Source organism: Gracilinanus agilis, chromosome 2, assembly GCF_016433145.1.
Source record: "Gracilinanus agilis isolate LMUSP501 chromosome 2, AgileGrace, whole genome shotgun sequence".
Classification (NCBI taxonomy): Eukaryota; Metazoa; Chordata; class Mammalia; order Didelphimorphia; family Didelphidae; genus Gracilinanus; species Gracilinanus agilis.
In genome coordinates, this window is record NC_058131.1 from 233,737,692 (window position 1) to 233,761,258 (window position 23,567).

General features: G+C 35.4%; 1 protein-coding gene across 1 annotated transcript in view; it reads right to left on the reverse strand.

The window, feature by feature from the left end:
- Positions 1–23,567, reverse strand: part of RAB10 (RAB10, member RAS oncogene family) — an 87,104-nt gene that overhangs the window by 19,289 nt on the left and 44,248 nt on the right. The window contains exon 2 of the mRNA XM_044663753.1: positions 157–217. Coding sequence (XP_044519688.1) covers positions 157–217 — 61 coding nt within the window. The remainder of the gene's footprint in view (positions 1–156; positions 218–23,567) is intronic.

Below are 23,567 nucleotides of genomic sequence, written 5' to 3' on the forward strand. Positions count from 1 at the left end.
TTTATTCTTTGAAATCCATTACAAACTGTCACTTATATCGAATACTAGACCATAATTAACCACAACTCATAGCTACATATAAATTAGCATTTTCACTACAACTCTTTTCCTTTACCAAATCACTAACATCCATAGTGAAAAAATATTATCACTTACCAAATTTGTAGCTTTATCTTTTTTCCTTGTAATTCAACTGTTTTGATCTTAAAGTCAATTCCTACAACAGAAAAAATGAGGAAATGTTTAAAAGAGATTTCATAATATAACTACAATTAAATTTATATTAAGTTTTCTTTTAGTTTTTAGCTATAGAATCATAGTTCTATAAGTCTCTATACTGTACAGTTTGCTTTTCTCTTTAAGCATATATGTTTAACTTGTAACTTTCAAAGCTGCCCTCTTTTTTTCCAGTCTCCACATATTTCTATCTCTGCATTTTAAAGAAATAAGCCTCAATGCTCTTTTTTCCTTATGGCACCCTATTCAGCTGGAAAAACATTAATTGCTCATGGGTAGGCCAAGTCAATAAAATAAAAATGACAATCTTATCTAAATTTACCTATTCAGTATCAAACTACCCAAAAATTATTTCTTAGAACTAGAAAAAAATGACAAAATTTATCTGAACAAGAGACTAAGATTATATTGAGGGAATGAATGAAAAAAAATATATGCAGAAAGGAGGCCTACCTGTACCAGATCTCAATCTATACTATAAATTAGTAATCAGTAATCATCAAATCAATCTGGTGCTGGTTAAGAAAGAATGGTGAATCAGTGGAATAGATTAGGTAACCATAGCAACTTAGCATTGATAAACAAAGATCAAAGCTTTGGGGGAAAGAACTCGCTATTTGACAAAACTGTTGGGAAAACGAGAAAATAGTATGACAGAAACTAAGTACCCTTTTCATATATTTGTCTTCCTACTTCCCCACTGAAGGAAAAATGTAACAAATATGAATAGTCAAACAAAATAAGGTCCTCCATTTGCTGTGTCTGAAAACATGTCTTATTCTGTATCTTAAGTATATGACCTTCTCTATCAAGGTTATATCTCCTGAAATCAGAATCAATCGATGCATTGTTCAAAGTTCTCAAAGTCTTTCAGAGTTTTAAAAATTGTCATTTTTCAGTTGTTTTTCTGATTCTGCTCATTTAACTCTGCATTAGTTCACATGTTCTTTTCGACTTTATCTGTAGCTTTATTTCTTACTGGGCAATAGTATTCCATTATAATCACAAATGTAATTAGCCTATCCTTAATAGACAACCTTATCTGAGTTTCCAGTTCTTTTGCCATTTCAAAAAAAGGCTGTACTAAAATAATTTTGTATATATGAGTTCTTTTCCTACTTTTCATCTCCTCGGTATTTAGTAGTACAGCTGAGTAAAAAGCACAATTTAGTGACTTGTAGGACAGTTACAAATTGCTTTTAAGAATGGCTAGACCAATTCATAGTTAAAAATCAGTTCTGTTTTCTCATTGCCCTACCAACATTTGTCATCAACCCTTTTTGCCATCTTTGTCAATCTATGAGATGGAACTCTAGAGTTACTTTATCTTGCATTTCTCTAGTTATTACTGATTTGGAACACTGCTTCATGTTTGATCGTTCGGAGTTTTCCTTTTGAAATCTGCCTCTTTGCATCATTTAACCAGGTATCTACTGGTAACAATTATTCCCCTTTTGTAGTGAAGAGCTAAAAATACTGCTAAAAGAATTTTTTTTAATTGGAATGATGGGGACCAGGAGATGGGAACTAAAAGCAGTGGATACTGTGTAAAGTAGAGGTTTTTGTTACAGTCTGAACAATGTTTCCCTCTCCCTTCACTTTATTACCTAGCCATGATCTTGCGGATCCTCTTCCTTTCTGCCCTGTCCCTTCCCCCCCACAGCTCTAATTATAGTGCTACCACAACTTCCAAAGTCCTTACACCAAAGATTCCAGAGTTTCTCTGACACATGGACCTTAAAATCCCAGGGTGAGTGCGGTATAACCACCCACGTGCCAAATCCTGGGAGCATCCTCTTGCCATTCTACTCTCTTGGTTTTTACCTCCCTCATTACAATGTAAGCTCCTTAAGGATTTTTGTTTTTGTATACCCATCATTTACTATCCTGTTTGGCATATAGTAAAGGACTTGATAAATAATTGTATTCATTCACCACCAAAAGGCCACTCTGACTAAGGCTTCCTAAAATCATCTCAGGTTGTATTTCCTCCTTATTCCTTCCCAGAAGGTTGAAAAGGTGTCAATTCTGGTACCAAGGTGAGAGTTTTACTGTATTGCATTAGCACCCTTTTCCCTTGTGTGTCTCCAATTAATGGAATGGGTCTTCCTTTAAACTTAACAAATAAAAGGGCCTATTTTCAGCACTGACTGGTTTGGCTGATTTTCTGAGGATGTTCTAGATCTTGATGGCTTAGAGTGTTTACAAAAGAAATTAAAGTTGAAAGGAAGGCAAAGAAACAAATTATTCCTATTTCCCTTAGCTGATGACATGATGCTTTATTTCTAGAGAACTAGCAAAGAAATAATTAACACTCATTAAAGTTGTAGGTTATTTTATAACTCATTTTATAAGCCCATAAAACTCAACAGTACTCCTATATATTTTTTTGCTTTAATTAAATTTTATTTTTTAGAAAAATTTTCCATGGTTACATGATTCATCTTCTTACTCTTCCCCACCCCCATAGCCGACACGCTTTTCCCACTGGTTTTAACATGTGTCATCTATCAAAACCTATTTCCATATTATTGATAGTTGCATTGGTGTTGTCGGTTCGAGTCTAAAACCCCAATCATGTCCATCAACCTATGTGTTCAAGCAGTTGTTTTTCTTCTGTGTTTCCACTCCTGTAGTTCTTCCTCTGAATGTGGATAATGTTCTTTTCCATAAATCCCTCAGAATTGTCCTGGGTCATTGCACTGCTGCTAGTACAGAAGTCCATTACATTTGATTTTACCACAGTGTATCATATCGGTCTCTGTGTACAATGTTCTTCTGGCTCTGCTCCTTTCACTCTGCATCAATTCCTGGAGATCTTTCTAGTTCACATGGAATTCCTCCAGTTTATTATTCCTTTGAGCAAGCAGTATTCCATCACCAGCATATAACACAATTTGTTCAGCCATTCCCCAATTGAAGGGCATAACCTCGTTTTCCAGTTTTTTGCCACCACAAAGAGTACAATTATAAATATTTTTGTACAAGTCTTTTCCCCTATGATCTCTTTGGGGTACAAACCCAGCAATGGTATGGCTGGATCAAAGGACAGGCAGTCTTTTAGCACTCTTTGGACATAGTTCCAAATTGCCATCCAGAATGGATGGATCAGTTCACAACTCCACCAGCAATGCATTAATGTCCTAATTTTGCCACATCCCCTCCAACATTCATTACTCTCCCCTGCTGTCATTTCAGCCAATCTGCTAGGTGTAAGGTGGTACCTCAGAGTTGTTCTGATTTCTTTATCTGAAAATTGCCTATTCGTGTCCCTTGCCCATTTATCAATTGGGGAATGGCTTGAATTTTTTATACAACTGATTTAGCTCAACAGTACTCCTATATAATAATAAAATTCTAGAGAAAGGATAATACCATTCAAAGTAAGTACAAAACTCAAAATACCTAGGAGGCAATACTCCAGAATATATTTTATACTTGTGAAGATTCAATTCTAAAATACTACTTTAAGAATGACAATACTATCAAGATGTTGTATATTTAGTGCTTAACCAAATTACCAAAGGGACAGAGAGTTGGACAAAATAATAGCAAAGTTTTGACTATCAAAGGAAATTATGGAAAAAGATGGGCATGAAGGTGTACTAGCACTCTAGATTTCAACTTTATTATAAAGCAACAATCATTAAAAACTATTTGGTACTGGTTAAAAATACAAAAATTTATCAGTTGGAACAGACTAGATAATAAGAAATAGGGAAATTCAATAGCCCAGTGTTGATTACTCTAAAACTACCTTTAAAAAAAAATTACACTAAGGGTAATCTTGACAGGAACTCTGCAATTCTTTTCCTCCAACAATGCAAGGGCTCCATCTACTGGATGAAATAACTGTAGGCAAATCTGCAAGTCTAACAGTGCAGGAGAGAAAGAAGATGATAGTTTCGGAAAACCTTCCCCTGAAATCTTATCAACATTTCTGCTATGTGGAGTGACACCCTAGGTTCCTAAAATCTATGCCAGCACAACAAAAGTACCAGAAGGTCTGACCAGGTTCAAAAAGGCTTTTCCTATGAGTCAGGTAAATAGAATTTCATCTGAGGTTCATCACCAGATGTCTGACCAACCTCTAAGTGCTGGGATTTTTATTAGTAGGAACAGTGCATGGAACTATCTAAAACAGAGGTTCTTGCCCTGGGAGATCCTCAGAATCCTTGGATCTATGAACAGATTTCAAGAAGTCCATGAACAGGGACAGCAGCTACATGGCTCAGTGAATAGAGAGCCAGATCTAGAGAGCAGAGGACCTGGCCTCAGGTGCTTTCTAGCTGTGAGATCCTGGATAAAGTCATTTAACCCCACTGCCTTGCCCTTACTATTCTTTTGCCTTGAAACCAATACTCTGTATTGCTTCTGACAGAAGGTAACAGTCTTAAAAAAAAAAAAAAAAAGATTAAGTCTATGAACTTAGGGGGGAAATTATTTTTATTTCTATATAATTGATTTCCATTCTAATTATAAACATTCCAAAGTCTAAAGGCTTCACAAAACAGCCAAAAGTACACACACACAACACATATCAAAAAAAAGTTCAGAATCTGTTATCTAACATGTAGAGGCAGATGTGAACTGGAAAGATCTCCAGGAATTGATGCAGAGTGAAAGGAGCAGAACCAGGAGAACCTTATACACAGAGACGGATACACTGTGGTACAATCAAATGTAATGGACTTCTGTACTAGCAGCAATGCAATGATCCAGGACAATCCTGAGGGACTTATGAGAAAGAACATTATTCACATCCAGAGAAAGAAATGTGGGAGTAGAAGAAAAACATAGGATTGATCACATGGTTCGATGGAGATGTGATTGGGGATTTTGACTTTAAATGATCACTCTACTGCAAATATGAATAATGTGGAAATAGGTTTTGAACAATGATACATGTAAAATCCAGTGGAATTGCTCGTCAGCTCTGGAAGGGAGGAGGGAAGAGGGGATGGAAAAAGCAAGAATTGTGTAACCATGGAAAAACATTGTTGATTAATTAATTTAAAATAAATAAAAATAGATGTAGAGGCAGCTAGGTGGCACAATGGATGAAGCACTGGATTTAGAGTCAGGAAAATCTCCATTTAAATCCAGCCTTAGAACACTAGCTGTGAAAACCTCTTGTCCTGTCTGCCTCAGATTCCTCATACGTAAAATGGGGATAATAATAGCACCTACCTCCAAAGGTTTTTGTGAGAATCAAAAGAGATCATATTGGTAAAGTGCTCTGCAAACCTTGAAGCAACATATAAAAACAAATATTATTTTTAGAAGAGTTATATGATCTCTTATTAGTGGAAAAGTTAATTATACTAATGAAATCATACATCTCTTAAGGAAAAGGAGAAAATTATCCCACTTTCTCTTAGTCTCTCTGAATATACACAGCTCTGGAAAAAGTGGGGACAACTAAACTACAAAATTAATTTCATGGGGCAATCGAACCGTTTTGTCAAAATAGAATTTGGTTTCATGGTTTCCAAGAAGTGGCATAAAAATATATGAAAGAGGGGTAGCTATGTAGAGTTCTATCTAGGGTTGGAATTGGGAGGACCTAAGATCCAAATTTGGTCTCAGACACTTCCTAGCTATGTAACCGCGGGAAAGTCATTTAACCCCAACTGTCTAGCCCTTGCTGTTATTCTTCCTTAAAAGTGATGCAAAAACAACAGGCAAGGGTTTTAAAAAAACAGGATTATTTTGAGTTTTTTAAATCATATGTGTGCTGTGTCTTCTATCATGAAAGTATGGGTATAATCTATATCAGACTATTCACTGCCTTGGGGTTGGAGAAAAGAAGAAAATCTGAATCCTAAAATGTCGGAAAACAATTGTCAAAAATTCTATAGGTAACTAAAAAAACTATATTAAGGATAAAAATAGGGAAGAATGGCAAAGTTTATGTGAACTGATGCAAAGTGATGTGAAGAGAAACAGGTAAACAATACACAATATACAAAATGGCTACAACAATGCAAATGGATAGAACAGCCATCACAAAACAATAGAAACTCAAAGTTAAGAAATTATGTTAATCAAGGTTGACTCTGAAGAAGAGACAGAAGCATTTGGTTAATTTTGATAACTGTTTTCCTCCCCTTTTTTAAAATTTGTTATAAGGGAGTGGAAGAGGAAGGAACACTGGTAAATGTTAATTATTTTTATAAAAAGATATCAATTAAAAAGAAAAAAATCATAATTATTTTTTTAATATACAAGGAAGGGACAGCCAGGTGGCTCAGTGGATTAAGCCAGGCCTAGACATGGGAGGTTCTAGGTTCAAATTTGACCTCAGATATTTCCTAGCTGTGACTCTGGACAAGTCGCTCATCTCCCACTGCCCAGTGTCTTTACTGCTCTTTTGCCTGGGAACCAGTACACAGTATTGATTCTAAGATGGAAGGTAAGCGTTTTAAAAAATAAAGTACATGAAGGATACATGACTGAAGAAGGAAGTAAAACACTTGTATGTAAAGTATGAGGAATAAAGGAAAAATAGCAATGTTACAACATGGGTTTGAAAGGAATCTCCAGAGACTTGGGCAAGGACTACACAGGATGAGAAGGCACAGATAACTTATGACCTCCACTGACTGAGAAAATAGTCATTCCATTGGCTATGGTCTGAAAAGCAAGAATGTTATTCTACTTAAAGGAAAGATGTACTAGGAAAATCTGGTTAAAATGAACAAAAATCCTATCCCCAAGCCCAAAATATCTAAAGCTTTCCTCTAGCTAATCAAAAGTGGCTTGGGAGTGGGTGGGGTAGCTGCTTTAAATCCAGCAAAGCAAAGAGAAGAGTATTTTGTTTCCTATTTGACCTTTGGTTGAGATGGCTGATATGGGAGAATACTTTAAGGAGTTGAAGAATAATAAATATTATCTCACATTTATATAAGAAAGAAAGAACTTCAAGTAAACAGAGCAGAGATATCAAGCCTTACTTGATTGACCTGCATGTTGGAAGCTATTCCAACTCCATTGGAAACTCCATTCTCTAAAGTATGCAATGGACTCATAACAGAGAGGGGAGCAAGGATCAGGCTAGCTGCAGATCTAGTCCCACCTAAGCAATCTCAAACACTGAAAAAATTAAGTTACTTTTCAGTCCAAAAAAGGCTGAGAAATCCTTGCTAATGTTCCACTAAATAAACAAAGGCCAGGAAAAGTAATTATTTGAGTGGTTTTTTGGTTCTTGTTTTTGTTGTATAAAATCTATTGTAATCAAATCAATATGCCCCATTCTATGGCCACTAGTGAAAACATAACAACTTCATCAAAAAGAAAATTATCCTCAATAGTGTTCACTACAGTGAAATTTTAGCTATAAAATAGTCTACTGAAAAGGACACCAGTGATTGTAAAATTCTAATGTAGATACAAGTGTTTAGGAAACTGTAATCTTGATTCTTTTAGCTAAGAACAATAAGAGAATGCACACTTTACTTTTTTATTATGGTTATCACTATCAAACTCAAATAGAAATGGATCCCTTTGGCTCACATAACAACTTAGAAAACCACAAATTAACATCATCTGAAATAGATAACTTCAATTATAAGTAATTGAAAAATATTTAATAATCAATGTAGCTAGGATAAAGAAGTTATTAGAGGGAAGGTGCTTGAATCAAATATTTCTAATGAGAATATATATTCAAAAAATATAGGTAATGAGTATGTAAACAGTTCTCAAAAGCCTATTATTCTATTCATAACCATATGAAAGAATGTACCAAATCACAAACACAAATTAAAATGTCATACCTAGAAAATTGGCAAAAATTACAAAAGTTAGTAATAGTCTATATTAGAAAAATTGTGAAACGGTTGACACACTAAGTACAGGCATCTCTTCCACATCATGGAGGTAAAGTTTTGGCTTTCATGTTCTTTTCCCCAAACTTTAACCTTTTTATTTAACTATAAAACAGAAATTGTGTATATTCGTGATATTAAATACAGTATCATACATATACTTATTTGTGAGTTTCTAAACTTTTCTGTGTCATCTGCTGGCCATTGCATGTCGCATGCAGCTGCCAAAAACTCCCATTTAATGTTTTATGCCAATATATCAAAGCTGTGATAGGGAGAATTACAATGTGGAAAGGATCTGTAACGATTAAAAAAAGGCTGGGGGCAGCTGGGTAGCTCCAGTGGATTGAGAGCCAGGCCTAGAGACAGGAGGTCCTAGGTTCAAATCCGGCCTCAGACACTTCCCAGCTGTGTGACCCTGGGCAAGTCACTTGACTCCCATTGCCTACCCTTACCACTCTTCCACCTATAAGTCAATACACAGAAGTTAAGGGTTTAAAATTAAAAAAAAATTTTAAAAAAATGATAAAGGCTGATATTATGAGGAAAAGTAATATTTTAATTACCATGGCCACGTTGGTAAATTATATAAGACCATGAGCCTGATAAAAGCTATTTCAAACCTCCCGGCATTTTCTTCCTTCCACCTGGCTGCCTTGTACCAAAAGAGAGCAGTCAAAGCCTCATCTCCCCATTTAAGTCACACTCTAAGTTGGTTTGACATCATCATGTCCAAAACCAGAAACCCATTGGATCACAGAAAATGTAGTCTCAAAAGTCCCTCACATGTCCACAGGAAGTTTGTCATATATCTACATACATTGAGGCTTAATACTTCTAAATAGAACCCCAGAAATTCTAAATAACACAGGTCCCTGTATTGTCTCTAAATCCAATAGCCATTTTTCAATCCTCATTCTCCTTGACCCCTCTGCAGCCTTTCGACACTATTCATCAATTTCTCCTTGACACTCTCCTTCTCTCTAAATTTTCATGGCACCATTTCCTGGTTCTCCTCTTACCCATCTGCCTATTCCCTCTCAGTCTCCTTTGCTAGAAATTCATCCAAATCATTCTAACCAGATGTTTCTCTTTGATCTGTACTGGGCTCTCTTTCTTTTCTCCCTCTATACCAATTCACTTGGTGATATATCAACTGCCATGGATTTGATGACCATTTCTATGATGACAACTCTCAAGTCTACCTATTCTGCCTCAATCTATCTGTTGAACTCCAACCTTGGATCTCCTTTTTCAGACATTTTGAACTGGACATCTGGTAGACATTAAACTTAATGTGTCCAAAACAGAACTCATCTTTCTTACTAAATGTTTTCCCCCTTCTACCTTCTTTCTGTCAAGGGCAATAGCATTCCCTCAGTCCCTCCAGCTCACAACCCAGCTGTGATCCTAAAATCCTCATCATTTCTTACCTTCCATATGCAATCTGCTGCCAAAGCCCATCAATTCTACTTCTCCAATATCGCTGAAATAAATTCTCTTTTCTCTTCTGATGCTGTCACTATTCTCTCTGTGTGTGTGTGTGTGTGTGTGTGTGTGTGTGTGTGTGTGTGTATTCTTTCCTCTTTGAACCAATTCCAAAGAGAGTAAGGTTCAAGCATTGCCTACCCCTCCCATTTTCCTTCCACTATAAAAGCTCTTCTTTGTTGTGCCTCTTTTATGTGAGAACAATTTCCCCATTCTATCTCTCTCCTTCCCCTTTCTCCCAATGCATCCCTTTTTCAGCCTTAATTTTTTTTTTTACTTCATGCCAACATAAATGACTCATACCTGTCTAACAACCCTAACTGTAAAGTTCAGTTACAGGTATCATCTTCTCATACAGGAATGTAAACAGTTTAACGATATTGAATCCTTAGGATTTCTCTTTAATGTTTACCTTTTTAAGTTTCTCTTGAGTCTTGTGTTTCAAAGTCAAATTTCTATTCAGCTCTGGTCTCTTCATCAGGGATACTAGAGAGTCATCTATTTCATTTTCCTTCCTGAAGGATTATACTAATTTTTACTGAGTAGGTTATTCTTGGTTGTAATTCTAACTCCTCTTTCTTCTGGAATATCATATTCCAAATTCTCCCCTCCTTTTCTATGGAAACTGCTGAATCTTGTGTAATTCTAACTTTTGGCCCCATGATAACTGAATGGTTTCTTTCTGGCTACTTTGCAATTTTTTTCTCCTTGATCTAAGAACTCTGGGATTTGTTCCTGGGCACTTTTCCAGGAAATGATTAGTGAATTCTTTCCATTTCTATTTTATGCCCCAGATTTAAGATATGAGGGTGATTTTCTTTAACAATTTCTGGAAATAATAATATTTAGCCTCTGTTTTGGATCACAGCTTTCAGGGAGTTTAATAATCCTTAAAGTATCTCTCCTAGAATTTATTTTCCAGGTCAGTTGTTTTTCTAATATTTCACATTTTCCTTCCATTTTCCCATTCTTTTGACTTTGAGTTATTGTTTCTTGAAGTCTCATGGATTCATTAGCTTCTTCTTGCTCAATTCTAATTTTTAAGGAATTACTATCCCTCAGTGAACTTTTGAATATCTTTTTCTACTTAGTCAATTCTGCTTTTTAAGCAGTTCTTTTCTTCAGTGAATTTTTCTACCTCTTTTTGCCTTTAGGTCGATTCTGTTTTCTTTAAGATGTTATTTTCTTTAGGTATTTTCTTTGTTTGTTTGACTCTTACCAAGCTGATGACTTTCTTTTCATAATTTTCTTGCACCACTCATTTCCCCACCCAAATTTTCCTCTACTATTCTAAATTCTTTCTTTAATGTGTGTATGAAGCCTTGTTGGGCTTAGGTCCAATTAGCATTTTTCTTTGGTTGTAGGTATTTTCAAATTGTTGTCATCTTTAGAGTGTATGCCTTGGTCTTCCCTTACTTTTTTATGATAAAGATTGGGGGGTGGGGGTGGGAGTGTCATTTTCCAAACCTATTTCTTGCCTTTGAAATTTATGTTAAAATTGACTCTGCTCACCTTGGCTGGGGAGACAATGAACCAAGGTTCAGATTCTTCTGTTCTGCCATTTTTAGTTTTCAATGCTTTCATGGTGGTGTAAAGGGTCTGCTGTAATCTCTTTCTGATGAATTCTGTGACCCCTGTATAGACTCTGGACTGAGAGTTTCTGAAGCTGCTGCCATGTTTACTTTCAAGACCTTCCACTGCTGCTGTTGTGGTGTGGGTACTCCATTCTAGACTGGTGCCTACCAGTACCCACTGCAGTGTCACAGACTTCCCTAGACCTTTATGTTTTCTTGGGCTAGAAAGAAGGTCTCACACATCACTGACCTTTTGTTGACTTTGCTATTCTAAATCTTGATTTGAGGCACTATTTCAAAGTTGTTTAGAGAATAGTATTCAGTTGGGTTGTTGTGCATATATACCAAAGATGCCAATGACAAATGTGAAGATATAGGCATGTATATACATGCACAACCCAAATGATTTATAGCAACACTTTCTGTGGCAGCAAAAAAAAAAAAGAAAGAAAGAAAGAAAAGAAAAGAAGATACGCCTTGAAAGAGGAAAAGCAAAATAAATTGTGGCAAAATGTGTAATATAGTATAACTACAATGTAAGATATTCAGAATTCAGAAAAACATGGGAATATTTAAATGAACTAATACAGAATAAAGTAAGTAGAACCAAGAAAATAGTATGTCCAATGACAAAAACATAGGTAAGACTCATAACTCAAAAGTCAACATGAACATAATGTCCAAGCTTGACCCCAGAGAAGAATTGAGAATACATGTCCCTTCCTCTGCAAAAATAGGAAACTATGTCAGTGGAATATTTAATATACTGTCAGGACAAAACTGATATGTTCATTGTTTTTTGCTTAAACAGTCCCATCCCTTTAATAAGAGGTATCAGTAAATATAAGATTTTTAAAAAATATATAGGATCGGGGGCAGCTGGGTAGCTCAGTGGAATGAGAGCCAGGCCTAGAGACAGGAGGTCCTAGGTTCAAATCTGGACTCAGCCACTTCTCAGCTGTGTGACCCTGGGCAAGTCACTTGACCCCCATTGCCTACCCTTACCACTCTTCCACCTATAAGTCAATACACAGAAGTTAAGGGTTTAAAAAAAAAATTAAGTACACCCACTACTAAAAAACAGTTAAGAGTACTCTTAGGAGAAACAGGTTTTTGTAGACAATAGATCCCTTGCTATGGGGAAATCACTAAACTCCTTATTGCACTAACAAAAGATTCAGTCACTAACCGCTTACATTAGAATCAGAATACTGGTCAGCTCTGTCAGATTTAAAGTGAGCTATCTTGTCTGCCCCTGCTTTAGGTATCCCAGATTACAATAAATAAATAAATAATAAACCATTCACTTTATACATACATGAACAGAAAAGAGTAGCATTAGGTGCTTTAACCCAAAGTTGGGGACTAGTTCAGTATCCAGTTGTTTATTATTTGGCCCAGCTAGACCCAGTAGCTTCTGGAGTACCACCATACCTTAGAGGCGTAGCTGCCATAGCTTTATTAGTAACTAAGGCGGCTGACTTAGTACTGGTATGCCCAATTAACAATTATGTGCCCACACAAAGTAGAAGCATTGTTGCTCAGACATAGAACACAGCCATTTTCAGATCAAAGACTCACAAGATATGGAATAACCTTATTAAGCAACAACAACAACAACAAAAATCACTTTAAAATGTCATACAATTCTTAACCCTGACATCTTGCTTCTGATTTGCCACTTCCAGGAGAATCATTACATAGCTATGAAACTTTAGTGTCATCCATGGCTAAAAATCCTCGAGAAAATCTCCTAGACACTCATGCAGATCTAGTCTTATTCATCAATGGGTCTTCTTTCATAAGGGATGGTATATGTTATACTGGAGCTGCAGTAATTACAGAATTTGCCACTGTGTGGTCAGCTTCATTGCCCTCAAACATAAGTGCTCAAGGGGCAGAACTTATAGCTTTTAATGCCTGTATAACTGCAAGAGAAAAAAGGGCAACAATTTATACAGACTCATATCATAAATATTGGCAACCACATAATTTCATAAAATTATTGTCCAATCATTAAATTTATCCCTTACACTTGAAATTAAAACAATTCTGCAGTACTACTTCACACAAAAGAAAAATGATAAATGTTGAAGGGGATGTGGGAAAAGTGGAACATTAATACCTGCTGGGGGAGTTGTAATCTGATTCAACAGTTCTGGACAGCAATTTGGAACTATGTTCAAATAACAGTAAAACTTGTGCATACTCGTTGATCCATCAATATCATTACTAGATCTCTATACCAAAGAAATTTTTTTAAAAGGCAAAAGGACCTATTTGTACAAAAATAGCCATTGCAGCTTTTTTTTATGGTAGCAAAGATTTGGAAAAAAAACTTGTCCATCACTGGAGAATGGCTGAACAAGTAATGATATATGATAGTTATGAGATGCTACTGTGCCAGAAGAAATGACAACAGGATGAATTCAGAAAAATCTAGAAAAGACTTACATAAACCAAAGTTACAAAGTGAAGTAAGCAGAACCAGAAGAACACTGTACAGCGACAGCAATATTTCTTGATCAACCACTGTGAATGATCTAGTTATTCTCAGCAATAGTGATTCAAGACAATCCCAGAGACTCATGATAAAAAAAAAAAAAATGCCAGCTGCTCTGTGAGAAAGAACTAAGAATTTGAATACAGACTGAAATATACTATATTTCATTTTCTTTCTCTTTTTTCCCCATTTCAGAAATCTTCCACAAAATGACTAATTTGGAAAAATGTTTTACTTGATTATACATGTAAAATCTGCATTAGAGTGCTTGCTGTCTAAGGGAGGGGAAAGAACAGGTCAGAGGAAAGGAAAGAATTTTAAACTAAAAAATAAATGTATATTTAAAAAATTATTTTTGGGGCAGCTGGGTAGCTCAGTGGATTGAGAGCCAGGCCTAGAGACGGGAGGTCCTAGGTTCAAATCCGGCCTCAGACACTTCCCAGCTGTGTGACCCTGGGCAAGTCACTTGACCCCCATTGCCTACCCTTACCAATCTTCCACCTATAAGTCAATACACAGAAGTTAAGGGTTTAAAAAATTTTTTTAAAAAAATTATTTTTACATGTAATGGGGAAAAGTATTTTAAGAAAATGCAGTGGGGGTGAAGAAAATACATCCTGTTTTAGCAAATTAGGAATTTTTCATAAATCTCAAAGCTTAAATGTGAACATTTCTTCTTTTCTAATAATTCAGGTACATATTGAAATTCAACAGAAATGAATGTAGTATTCAGAAAGAGCCAGATTATGACCTTGGCCCTGCTAATATCGTCGATCCTCATCAGTCACACATTTAACTTTTTCAGTTTGAAGTATTTGCATTTTATTAGTAACCTCATTTTCACTTTCACATTTGGCAACTGTGCACATTAATGGCTATGTTTTGTAGGGAAAAAATGAAAAGCACAATGTGCTTAAGTTAGTAGAACTGCTGGTATGTTACTAGATGCTTCACTGGTCTTATTTTATCCTTCTATTATAAAGAGTTCCCCATGCATATGTTGCATATTTTCATTTTTTTGCATTTAAAATTCAAGTTTTAGATTACAATTATGCACTCAAATCATAGTGCAAGTCCTTTGGGCTGCAAGGTGATACAGAGACCAGCACTTTCCAACAGCAGCAATGAAGTCGCAGCAACCTCCCTTGTAGTTTTCAGCCAAAGTAAAGAGGTTTAAAAAAAACAGTATGTAGTACAATGCCACCATCTGATACAATGGTAGGCAATATTCTGGTTTAAAAATGTTTTAATTTTAAGAATAATATTTGTTGTATAGTATTCATGGTATGGTAGATTTTATGTTTTAGGTAAAGAGAATATTGTCTGAAATCAATATTTTGTTTTGTTTTTAATTGAGACGTTAGTACCAAAGGTTACAGAATTCTAGGGAATTACAAGTCAGAAAATGTTTTGCATGTTACCAACTTTATTTTGTGCACTGTAATTTTGGATTATTTCATAAGTTCTGTGTTGGCATAGTGCATAACATCAATTATACTTTTGTTATTAAAAATAATATGCAGAAAAAATATTTTTTCAGCCATCTTTAGTAAAAGATTACAGATGTTGATGGTTAATGGAATCCTGATCTCCTCTTTCCCATAGATTCAATGTATCAACATTCACATTTTTTATTTTTGCAGTTTTCCAGGATAAAAACATGGCAAAAGATCCCAGCTTTTGGGACAAGAACCCACTATTTGACAAAAACTGCTGGGAAAATTGGAAAACAGTATGGAAGAGATTAGGTTTAGTTCAACATCTCACACCCTACACCAAGATAAATTCAGAATGGGTGAATGACTTAAATATAAGGAAGGAAACTATAAGTAAATTAGGTAAGCATAGAATAGTTTACCTGTCAGATCTTTGGGAAAGTAAAGATTTTAAGACCAAGCAAGAGATAGAGAATATTACAAAATGTAAAATGAATAATTTTTATTACATTAAATTAAAAAGGTTTTGTACAAACAAAACCAGTGCCACCAAAATTAGAAGAGAAGCAACAAATTGGGAAAAAATCTTAATAACAGAAACCTCTGACAAAGATCTAATTTCTCAAATATATAAGAAACTAAATCAATTGTACAAAAAAATCAAGCCATTCCCCAACTGATAAATGGGCAAGGGACATGAATAGGCAGTTTTCAGATAAAGAAATCAAAATTATCAATAAGCACATGAAAAAGTCTTCTAAAACTCTCATAGAGAAATGCAAATCAAAACAACTCTGAGGTACCACTTCACACCTAGCAGATTGGCTAAAATGACAGCAAAGGGAAGTAATAAATGTTGGAGGGGGTGTGGCAAAATTGGAACATTAATACATTGCTAGTAGAGGTGTGAATTGATCCAACCATTCTGGAAGGCAATTTGGAACTATGTGCAAAGGGCTTTAAAAGACTGCCTGCCCTTTGATTCAGTCATACCACTGCTGGGTTTATACCCCAAAGAGATCATAAGGAAAATGACTTGTACAAAAATATTTATAGCCACACTCTTTGTGGTGACAAAATATTGGAAAATGAGGGGATGCCCTTCAATTGGGGAATGGCTGAACAAATTGTGGTATCTGTTTGTGATGGAATACTACTGTACTAAAAGGAATAATGAACTGGAGGAATTCCATGTGAACTGGAACAACCTCTAGAAACTAATGCAAAGTGAAAGACGAAGAACCATGAGAACCTTATACACAGAGACTGATACACTGTGGCACAATCAAATGTAATAGACTTCTCTACTAGCAGCAATGCAATGATCTAAGACATTTCTGAGGGACTTACAAGAAAGAATGCTATCCACATCCAGAGAAACTGTGGGATTACCTTAGTGAAAATATCAATAATATGGAAATAGGTCTGAATCAATGGCACATGTAAAACCGAGTGGAATTGCTCGTTGGCTACAGAAGGGAGGAGGGGAGGGAAATGAATCAGGTAGCCATGGAAAAATACTCTAAACTAATTAAATAAACTTTTTTTAAAGTCCCTTCCACCTCTAAATTGTATGATTCTGATATTACTCTGCCTTTCATCTATGTCTCTTAGTTCCTTCCATGTATATTCTATATGTCAAAATGTATAACTCTGTCTGCTTCAAGGCACTGAGCTTATAGTCTTTGCTTAGACAACAATTCCATAATGAAAAATGCTATCTACTTCCAAAAGAGCTGGGAAATTCTTGAATGCAGATTGAAGCATTTTTAAAATTTTCTTTATTTTTCTTGTACTCCCCCCACATAACATGGCTAATATGGAACTATGTTTTGCATGATTTCATATATATAATGGGTATTGTACGTCTTGCCTTTTCAAAGGGTGAGGGAGGGGAGAATTTGCAATTGAAAATAAAAATTTTTTAATTCTGGTAAAATGCTTTCAATTGTTTTATTCTATGAATTTCCCTAAAATTGATGTGGGTGGCAGTCTAGAATTTGTTTTCATGTTCCTTAGAATAAAAGATAAAACTAATCTAAATTAAGACTATAATGTTATCATACCTATAATATATATACTACAAAGAACTTAATAAACTTAATAAAAAGAAAACTGTGCCACTGGCTCCTTCATATCAAAGAACATTGTAAGTCAGTTGTTTATACAGGCATTTCTTCTTATTACTCAATGACCAAGCCCTGGAAATGTAGAAGCAAGAGTTCAGATAAAAATAAAGTTTAGATATAGCAATTCTACTTTCATTTGAGAAAGGATTTTCTCAGAAAACTTTACCCTAAAATATCGAAATATCAAATTAACAATAATTTTCTTGGCAAACAAGCAAAGAAAAAATCAACACTTGAGAAGCATAATTCAAAACAGCAGTAATTTTACCTTACTTACCTATCTGAGCTTAAGGAGCTCATTTTTTTTGGGGGGGGGGTAAGGCTATTTTATTTTACCAATTACATGTAATAATTTTCCACATTAAGTGGTCTGAAGTTATGTGATAAAACTATATCCTTCCCTCCTCCTTTCCAGATATAGTAAGCACTTTGATCTGGGTTATACATGAATTATCATGCAAAAACTATTTCTGCATTGTTCATTTTTGAAAGCGAATACTCCTATAAAACCAAGACCCCGAAATAAAAACTAAAATAAACTAAAGTGAAAAACATGCACTGATCTGCATTACAACTCCAAAAGTTCTTTCTTTGGAGGTAGTTAGCATTCTCTGTCATAAATCCTTCAGAATTGTTCTAATCATAGTATTACTGAGAGTGGTTAAGTCTTTCACAGTTGATCATTCCACAATACTGCTATTACTGTATACAAGGTTTTCTTAGTTCTGCTTTCTTCACTCTGTATCAGTTCATGCAGGTTTTTTCTAGCTTTTTCTGAAATCATCCTCTTCATCACTTCTCTTAGCACAATAGTATATCATTATATCATACCACAATTTGTTCAGCCACTCTGAATGATAGACATCTTCTCAATTAAGGAACTCATTTTTTAAGTCTCATCTTGGAAGAACTAAGTTAGAACTGGTTAATTGTGATAATGAGGGTCTTAAAATTCCAAATCTATGGCTCTACAATCCACATTTTAGCCTGCTAGACAGGCCTGCTGCGTTGATAAACTTTGCAAAGTGATACTAAATGATTTTTAACACACTAACTTTTCCCTAATTAAGTTATACTCAGTCTGTCTATAATTGATCAGTATTACATGTATAAACTGCTTTTTAATCTATTTATGTTCAATCAATATGGTCATATTATTGTTAAGATATTCATTTTTATTCATCATCAGGGAGACACTGGAGTTGATTATATTTGCTAACAAAATGAAAACCAAAGGCAGTGAAAGCAAATATCTTTAACATTTGGTTTCTTCCCAGAGAAAGCACTGAACCAGAACTACCTTTGAAAAGCATCTAAGTATCAAAAATGTGGATCACATCTTCAGATTCTCATCAGCTAGTGGCACTCTGTCAGGATTAGAGTTAGAGTTAGGGAAGTTAGTTGGAAAGTAGAAAAAAAAAACTGAAATAAACTAAAGTGAAAAACATGCTTTAATCTGCATTGCAACTCCAAAAGTTCTTCCTCTGAGGGTAATTAGCATTCTTTGTCATAAATCCTTCAGAACTGTCCTTATCACTATATTGCTGCTTAGTTGGTTGGGAAGTAGAAAAAATAATAAGACTAGCTAATGAGAATAAAGGTTTAACAACCACTACCAATTTAATGACCTTTGTGTTGCTTCTCTTACTTATGTTTATTTTAATTCTCCTAAACAATATAAACTGTATTATACTGCAACTCTTCCAAACAATGATCTTTACATTTATTATCTTATATATAGCTTGAATACATATACCAGCATATATTAAGCACCTAAAATGCATGTGCCAGGTACTGTGTAAAGTGGTTGAGATAAAAAGAAAGGCAAGAAACGATACCTGCATTCAAGAAGCTCAGTCTAATGGAAGAGACAAGTAACATGCAAACAATTACATACAAGAGATCATTTCTGGATGTAAAGGTTAAAAATAACGGTTGGACAATGATTATATGAAATTATGTGGTTGACAGTATTTATTATATCTTGAGTCAGAATTTTAATTACAAATATTTACAAATAGATAGGAAACAATAAAGAAGAGAAATGTGAGGGAAATAGAGAAGTTATCTATCCTATCAACCTAAATGTTTTGCTCCAGGTCTATTTAATCCAGGCAGAAATTAATTAGTTCTCAACCAGGAAGGCTGGTAGTGAGTAACCACACTGCCTCTTCTAAGATGGAAGCTGGTCTCTCCAGACACTAGGAAAGGGGTCAGCCTTTACACTCACCCAATGAAGTAGTCCAAGAGTCAAAGTCCAAATAGAAGACGGGCTCCGAGCCCATGATCCAAGCCAAAGTCTCCCTCAAAGACTAAGACTATCTCCAGAAGACAATTTCTTCAGACTATCTTATCAAAGACAATCTTCCACTGAAAGATTTCGGGGCTTGCTTTTATGGTGACTTATTGTCCCTTCCCCTCTTCAAAGGGGCCAATCACAGTTTCCAAAATTGTCTAGCACTACCCAAGGGGGCAGTGTCTGTGGGATCCACTTCTCACATTCTGAAGGTTAAGTTCTCATCAAAAAAATCCACAGATTCCTGGCTAATTGAATCAAAAAAGTTCACAGTTTTCTGATTGATTGAATTTCTAAGGGTGTGAATTCTCTAAGTACCTTGCTACAAGTTTCTCACTTAATACCAGTAGGGTGTTTAATCTTTTGTTGCTTCAATTTAAAAGTAGACAAAGGAGAGTTAATCCTGTCTTCAGTCTAGTGAGGCACTAAATAGGGGTACTTAAGTTAGTGTTAACTCAGGATAGACAATAAAGAATTGTCTTTCACAAGGATAAATTAGAAATAATCTCAGAGAGAAAACAAAATTAAAGGGGTCATAAAAAAGATTTCTTGTAGAAGGTAAGACTTTTAGTTGAGCCTTGAATGAAGTCAAGGAAACCAAAAGGTAGAGATAAAGAGGGAAAGAGTTCCAAAAATGGGAAACAGTCAGTAAAAATGTCTGGAGTAGGAAGATGGAGTATCATATTAGAAAAACAGTAAGAAAGCCAGCTTCACTAGACTGCTAAATACATAGAAGGGAGTAAAGTATAAGAAGACTGGAAAGGTAGGATGGGACTAGGTTATGAAAGTTGTTTAAGAGTCAATGCATAGAAATCCCCCCCATCCCCCATTTTCAAACAGCAAGTTTGTTTACAAACACTTCAATTATGATTTAGTTGCTGAGGTATAGTTGCTGGCTACTATCTAGCAAACAAAGGAAGAAAAGTAATTTTCCTCCTATAATTCTGGTCAAAAACTATGAATAAATACTCAACTGAAACAGTACACTACAGAACACAAATAAAATTTAATTACTCTCTCCCGAGGGGAGAAATATTTTTTGCTCCTTTAGGAATTCATATCATATTGTTCCTACACTAATAAAGATGAATGAGTTTCTTTAATTTGAATACAGAATGTACTACCTCTCCTTGCCAGAACAGCTTTGAAAAGAAGAGGTAATGCAAGTGTAGTATAAAGACTGCTTAGTCAAGAGAAATAAAATTCAAATTCAACTTATGATATTGGCTTTTGTGAACACATATGTACAAGGCATTTAACCTCTGAGCTTCTGCTTCCCATCAGCGAAGTAGAATTATTAGCATTGATATTTTGTCTCACAAAGTTATGAGGAACAATTGTAACAAAATATGTAAAATGTGTTTTGGATCTTAAATCAACTATGCAAAGATCAATTATGTTTGTCATATTATTTCAAAGAAGACTATCACTGACAGTAGGAACTATGGAGAACCTCTTTAATCCTTTTTTTTTTTTTTTAAATCCTTACCTTCCTTCTTAGAATCAATACTATGTATTGGTTCTAAGGCAGAAGATCAGTAAAGTCTAGGCAATGAAAGTTAAGTGACTTGCCCAGGGTCACACAGCTAGGAAGTGGCTGAGGTCAAATTTAAACCTAGGACCTCCTGTCTCTAGGCCTGGCTCTCAGTCCACTGAGCCACCCAGCTGCCCCTGAACCTCTTTATCTTAACTACTTTTATTTTAGCAGGTACAACAGTCCATTAAAGAAAATTATGCCCTGGGTTATGTTACAATGCAATTGAGGCCATTTCTATCAATGGTAAAGTAAATTACAGAGTTTGGGAGCAGAGGAGAGCATAGGCCATGAGGAAAGGGCCAGAGAATCACCAGAAAATGAGGAGTTGTGAAGATAGGATTAACTCTCCTTACCTTACAGAGTCTAATAAGGATAATACCAAGGTTGTGAGTCTGGTTGATTTGAAGGATGATGTTGATATTCTTAACAGTAATAGGAATTTTGGGAGAAGAGTAGGTTTGGGGATAAGGATAATAAGTTCAATTTAGGACATCTTGAGTTTAAGATGTCCATTTCTAATTGGAGATATAAGACTGCAGGTAAGCAGAAAAGTTAGGGCTAGATAATTACATTTGAGAATCATCAACATAGAGGATATAATTGAATCCACAGTAGTGGATAACCAAATGAAATAATTGTAGGGAGAGACAAAAGTATGGGGCCCAGGAAAGAACCATGTGGGTCACTGTGACCTAGATGAAGATCCAGTAAAAGAGACTGTCAGGTAGTAGGAGAACCAGGAAGGGTAGTGTCATCAAAACCTAGAAAGAGAATATCAATGAAAAAAGGGTGCTCTTCAGAATCAAAACTTGTCATGTGGTCAAGAAGGAAGAAGGATGAAGACTGAAAAAAGACCATTAGATTTGAAAATTAAGAAGTAACTTGAACTTTAGTGAGAGCATAGTTGAACGATGAGGTCTGGAAGTCATACTATAGAGCAGTGGTGTCAAAGTCAAATAGATAAGGATCCCTTCTTGTTATGTATTTTTTTAGACAGCAACAAATTAACATTATCTATGTTGTGCTGTATTTTTTATATATAATTTTATAATTTATTTTGTTAAACATTTCCCAATTACATTTTTATCTAGTGTGGGCTATATACTTGAGAGTTTTACAGGAGCCTATGAGTTTGACATCTATGCTGTTAGAGATTTGAGAAGAGAAGGAAGTAGCCTTCTATTGTAGAAAGAAGAGATCTTTTGAGGGTTTCTTCTCAGCTAGCAGATCAGATTTTACTGAATCAGAAAATTGATCATTTCTCTTGAACCCCACACCATCATTGCCAAGATTTGTCCATTTTACCTCTATAGTCTCTCTTCTGATCCTGTCAAGCATCCTGATGCTGGCCCTCATTACCTCAAGCCTAGACTAAACAATAGCAAGATGGTTGATCTGTCAAACCCAAAGTCTCTCCCTGCTCTATCCTCCCTACTCAACTGTCAAAAGGATCTTTCTAAAGTGCAGGTCCGGGACAACTTTCAGGCCACATGAGCAACAAGATGGCAGACTAGACATTTTCTTAGATCTCTACAACCTCTCAAATCTCTCCAAAATAGAAATATGCATTTTCAGCTGTCTCCATGTTCTAAAATCCAAATCCCAAAATCCAAAAGAAAAACAAAAACTTATGAACTTAATCCTCAACTCACTCAGCATCCCTCTTCCATCTCCCATGCCATGTAAGCACCAGGCTGCATAGACAGACATAAAAACATGACACAGACTTACAACAAAATGCACCCCTAAACTTTGGTCTTCCCTTCCTCTTTACAGTGCCATTAAAACACTGGATCCAAGCTGTGGACATTTACTTGGTCCTCAACAATCAGCTTTTCCACAGTCCTTTAAGACCAAAAGCCTCCTGGACCTGCAACCCAGAAGCAGCAGGGCTACAAAAACCTAAACTGCTAATACCAGGCCAGAGAACTAAGGAACAGAGGGATTGAGTGGGCCAGATCACCAGACCAGATACTATGTGATGGGGGAGGGAGAGATCAGGGAATGGAGGTGGTATAAGAGAAATAGTGCAACACTCCCAAGAAGTCTGAGGGAAAGAGAATAGCACCCAGGATGGATTTAAACCAGGAATGCAAGGATGGTTCAACATTATAAAAACACTACTAAAACTTATTTATACTTTTAATGCTATACCAATCAAATTTATAGAACAAGATACTTTATAGAATATAAAAGTCAGGAGAAATGATGAAAAGATAAAAAGTAAGAATGAAAGGGCAAATAACACTCCAGACCTCAAAAACAGCAGTCATCAAAACCATTTAGTATTGGTTAAAGGACAGACAGATAAGAGTAATGCAACGGACTAGGCAAGGGAGATACAGAAATAATAAAATTCAAAAACATAAATTACCTAGAGAAAAACTCACTATTTGATAAAAACTGCCAGGAAAACTGAAAAGCAGTCTTGCAGAAACTGAACTTGAATCAACAACTTAACATCATATTGCACAATACATTCTAAATGGATGTCTAATCTTAATATTAAAGCTCATTCTATAAAAAATTAGAAAAACA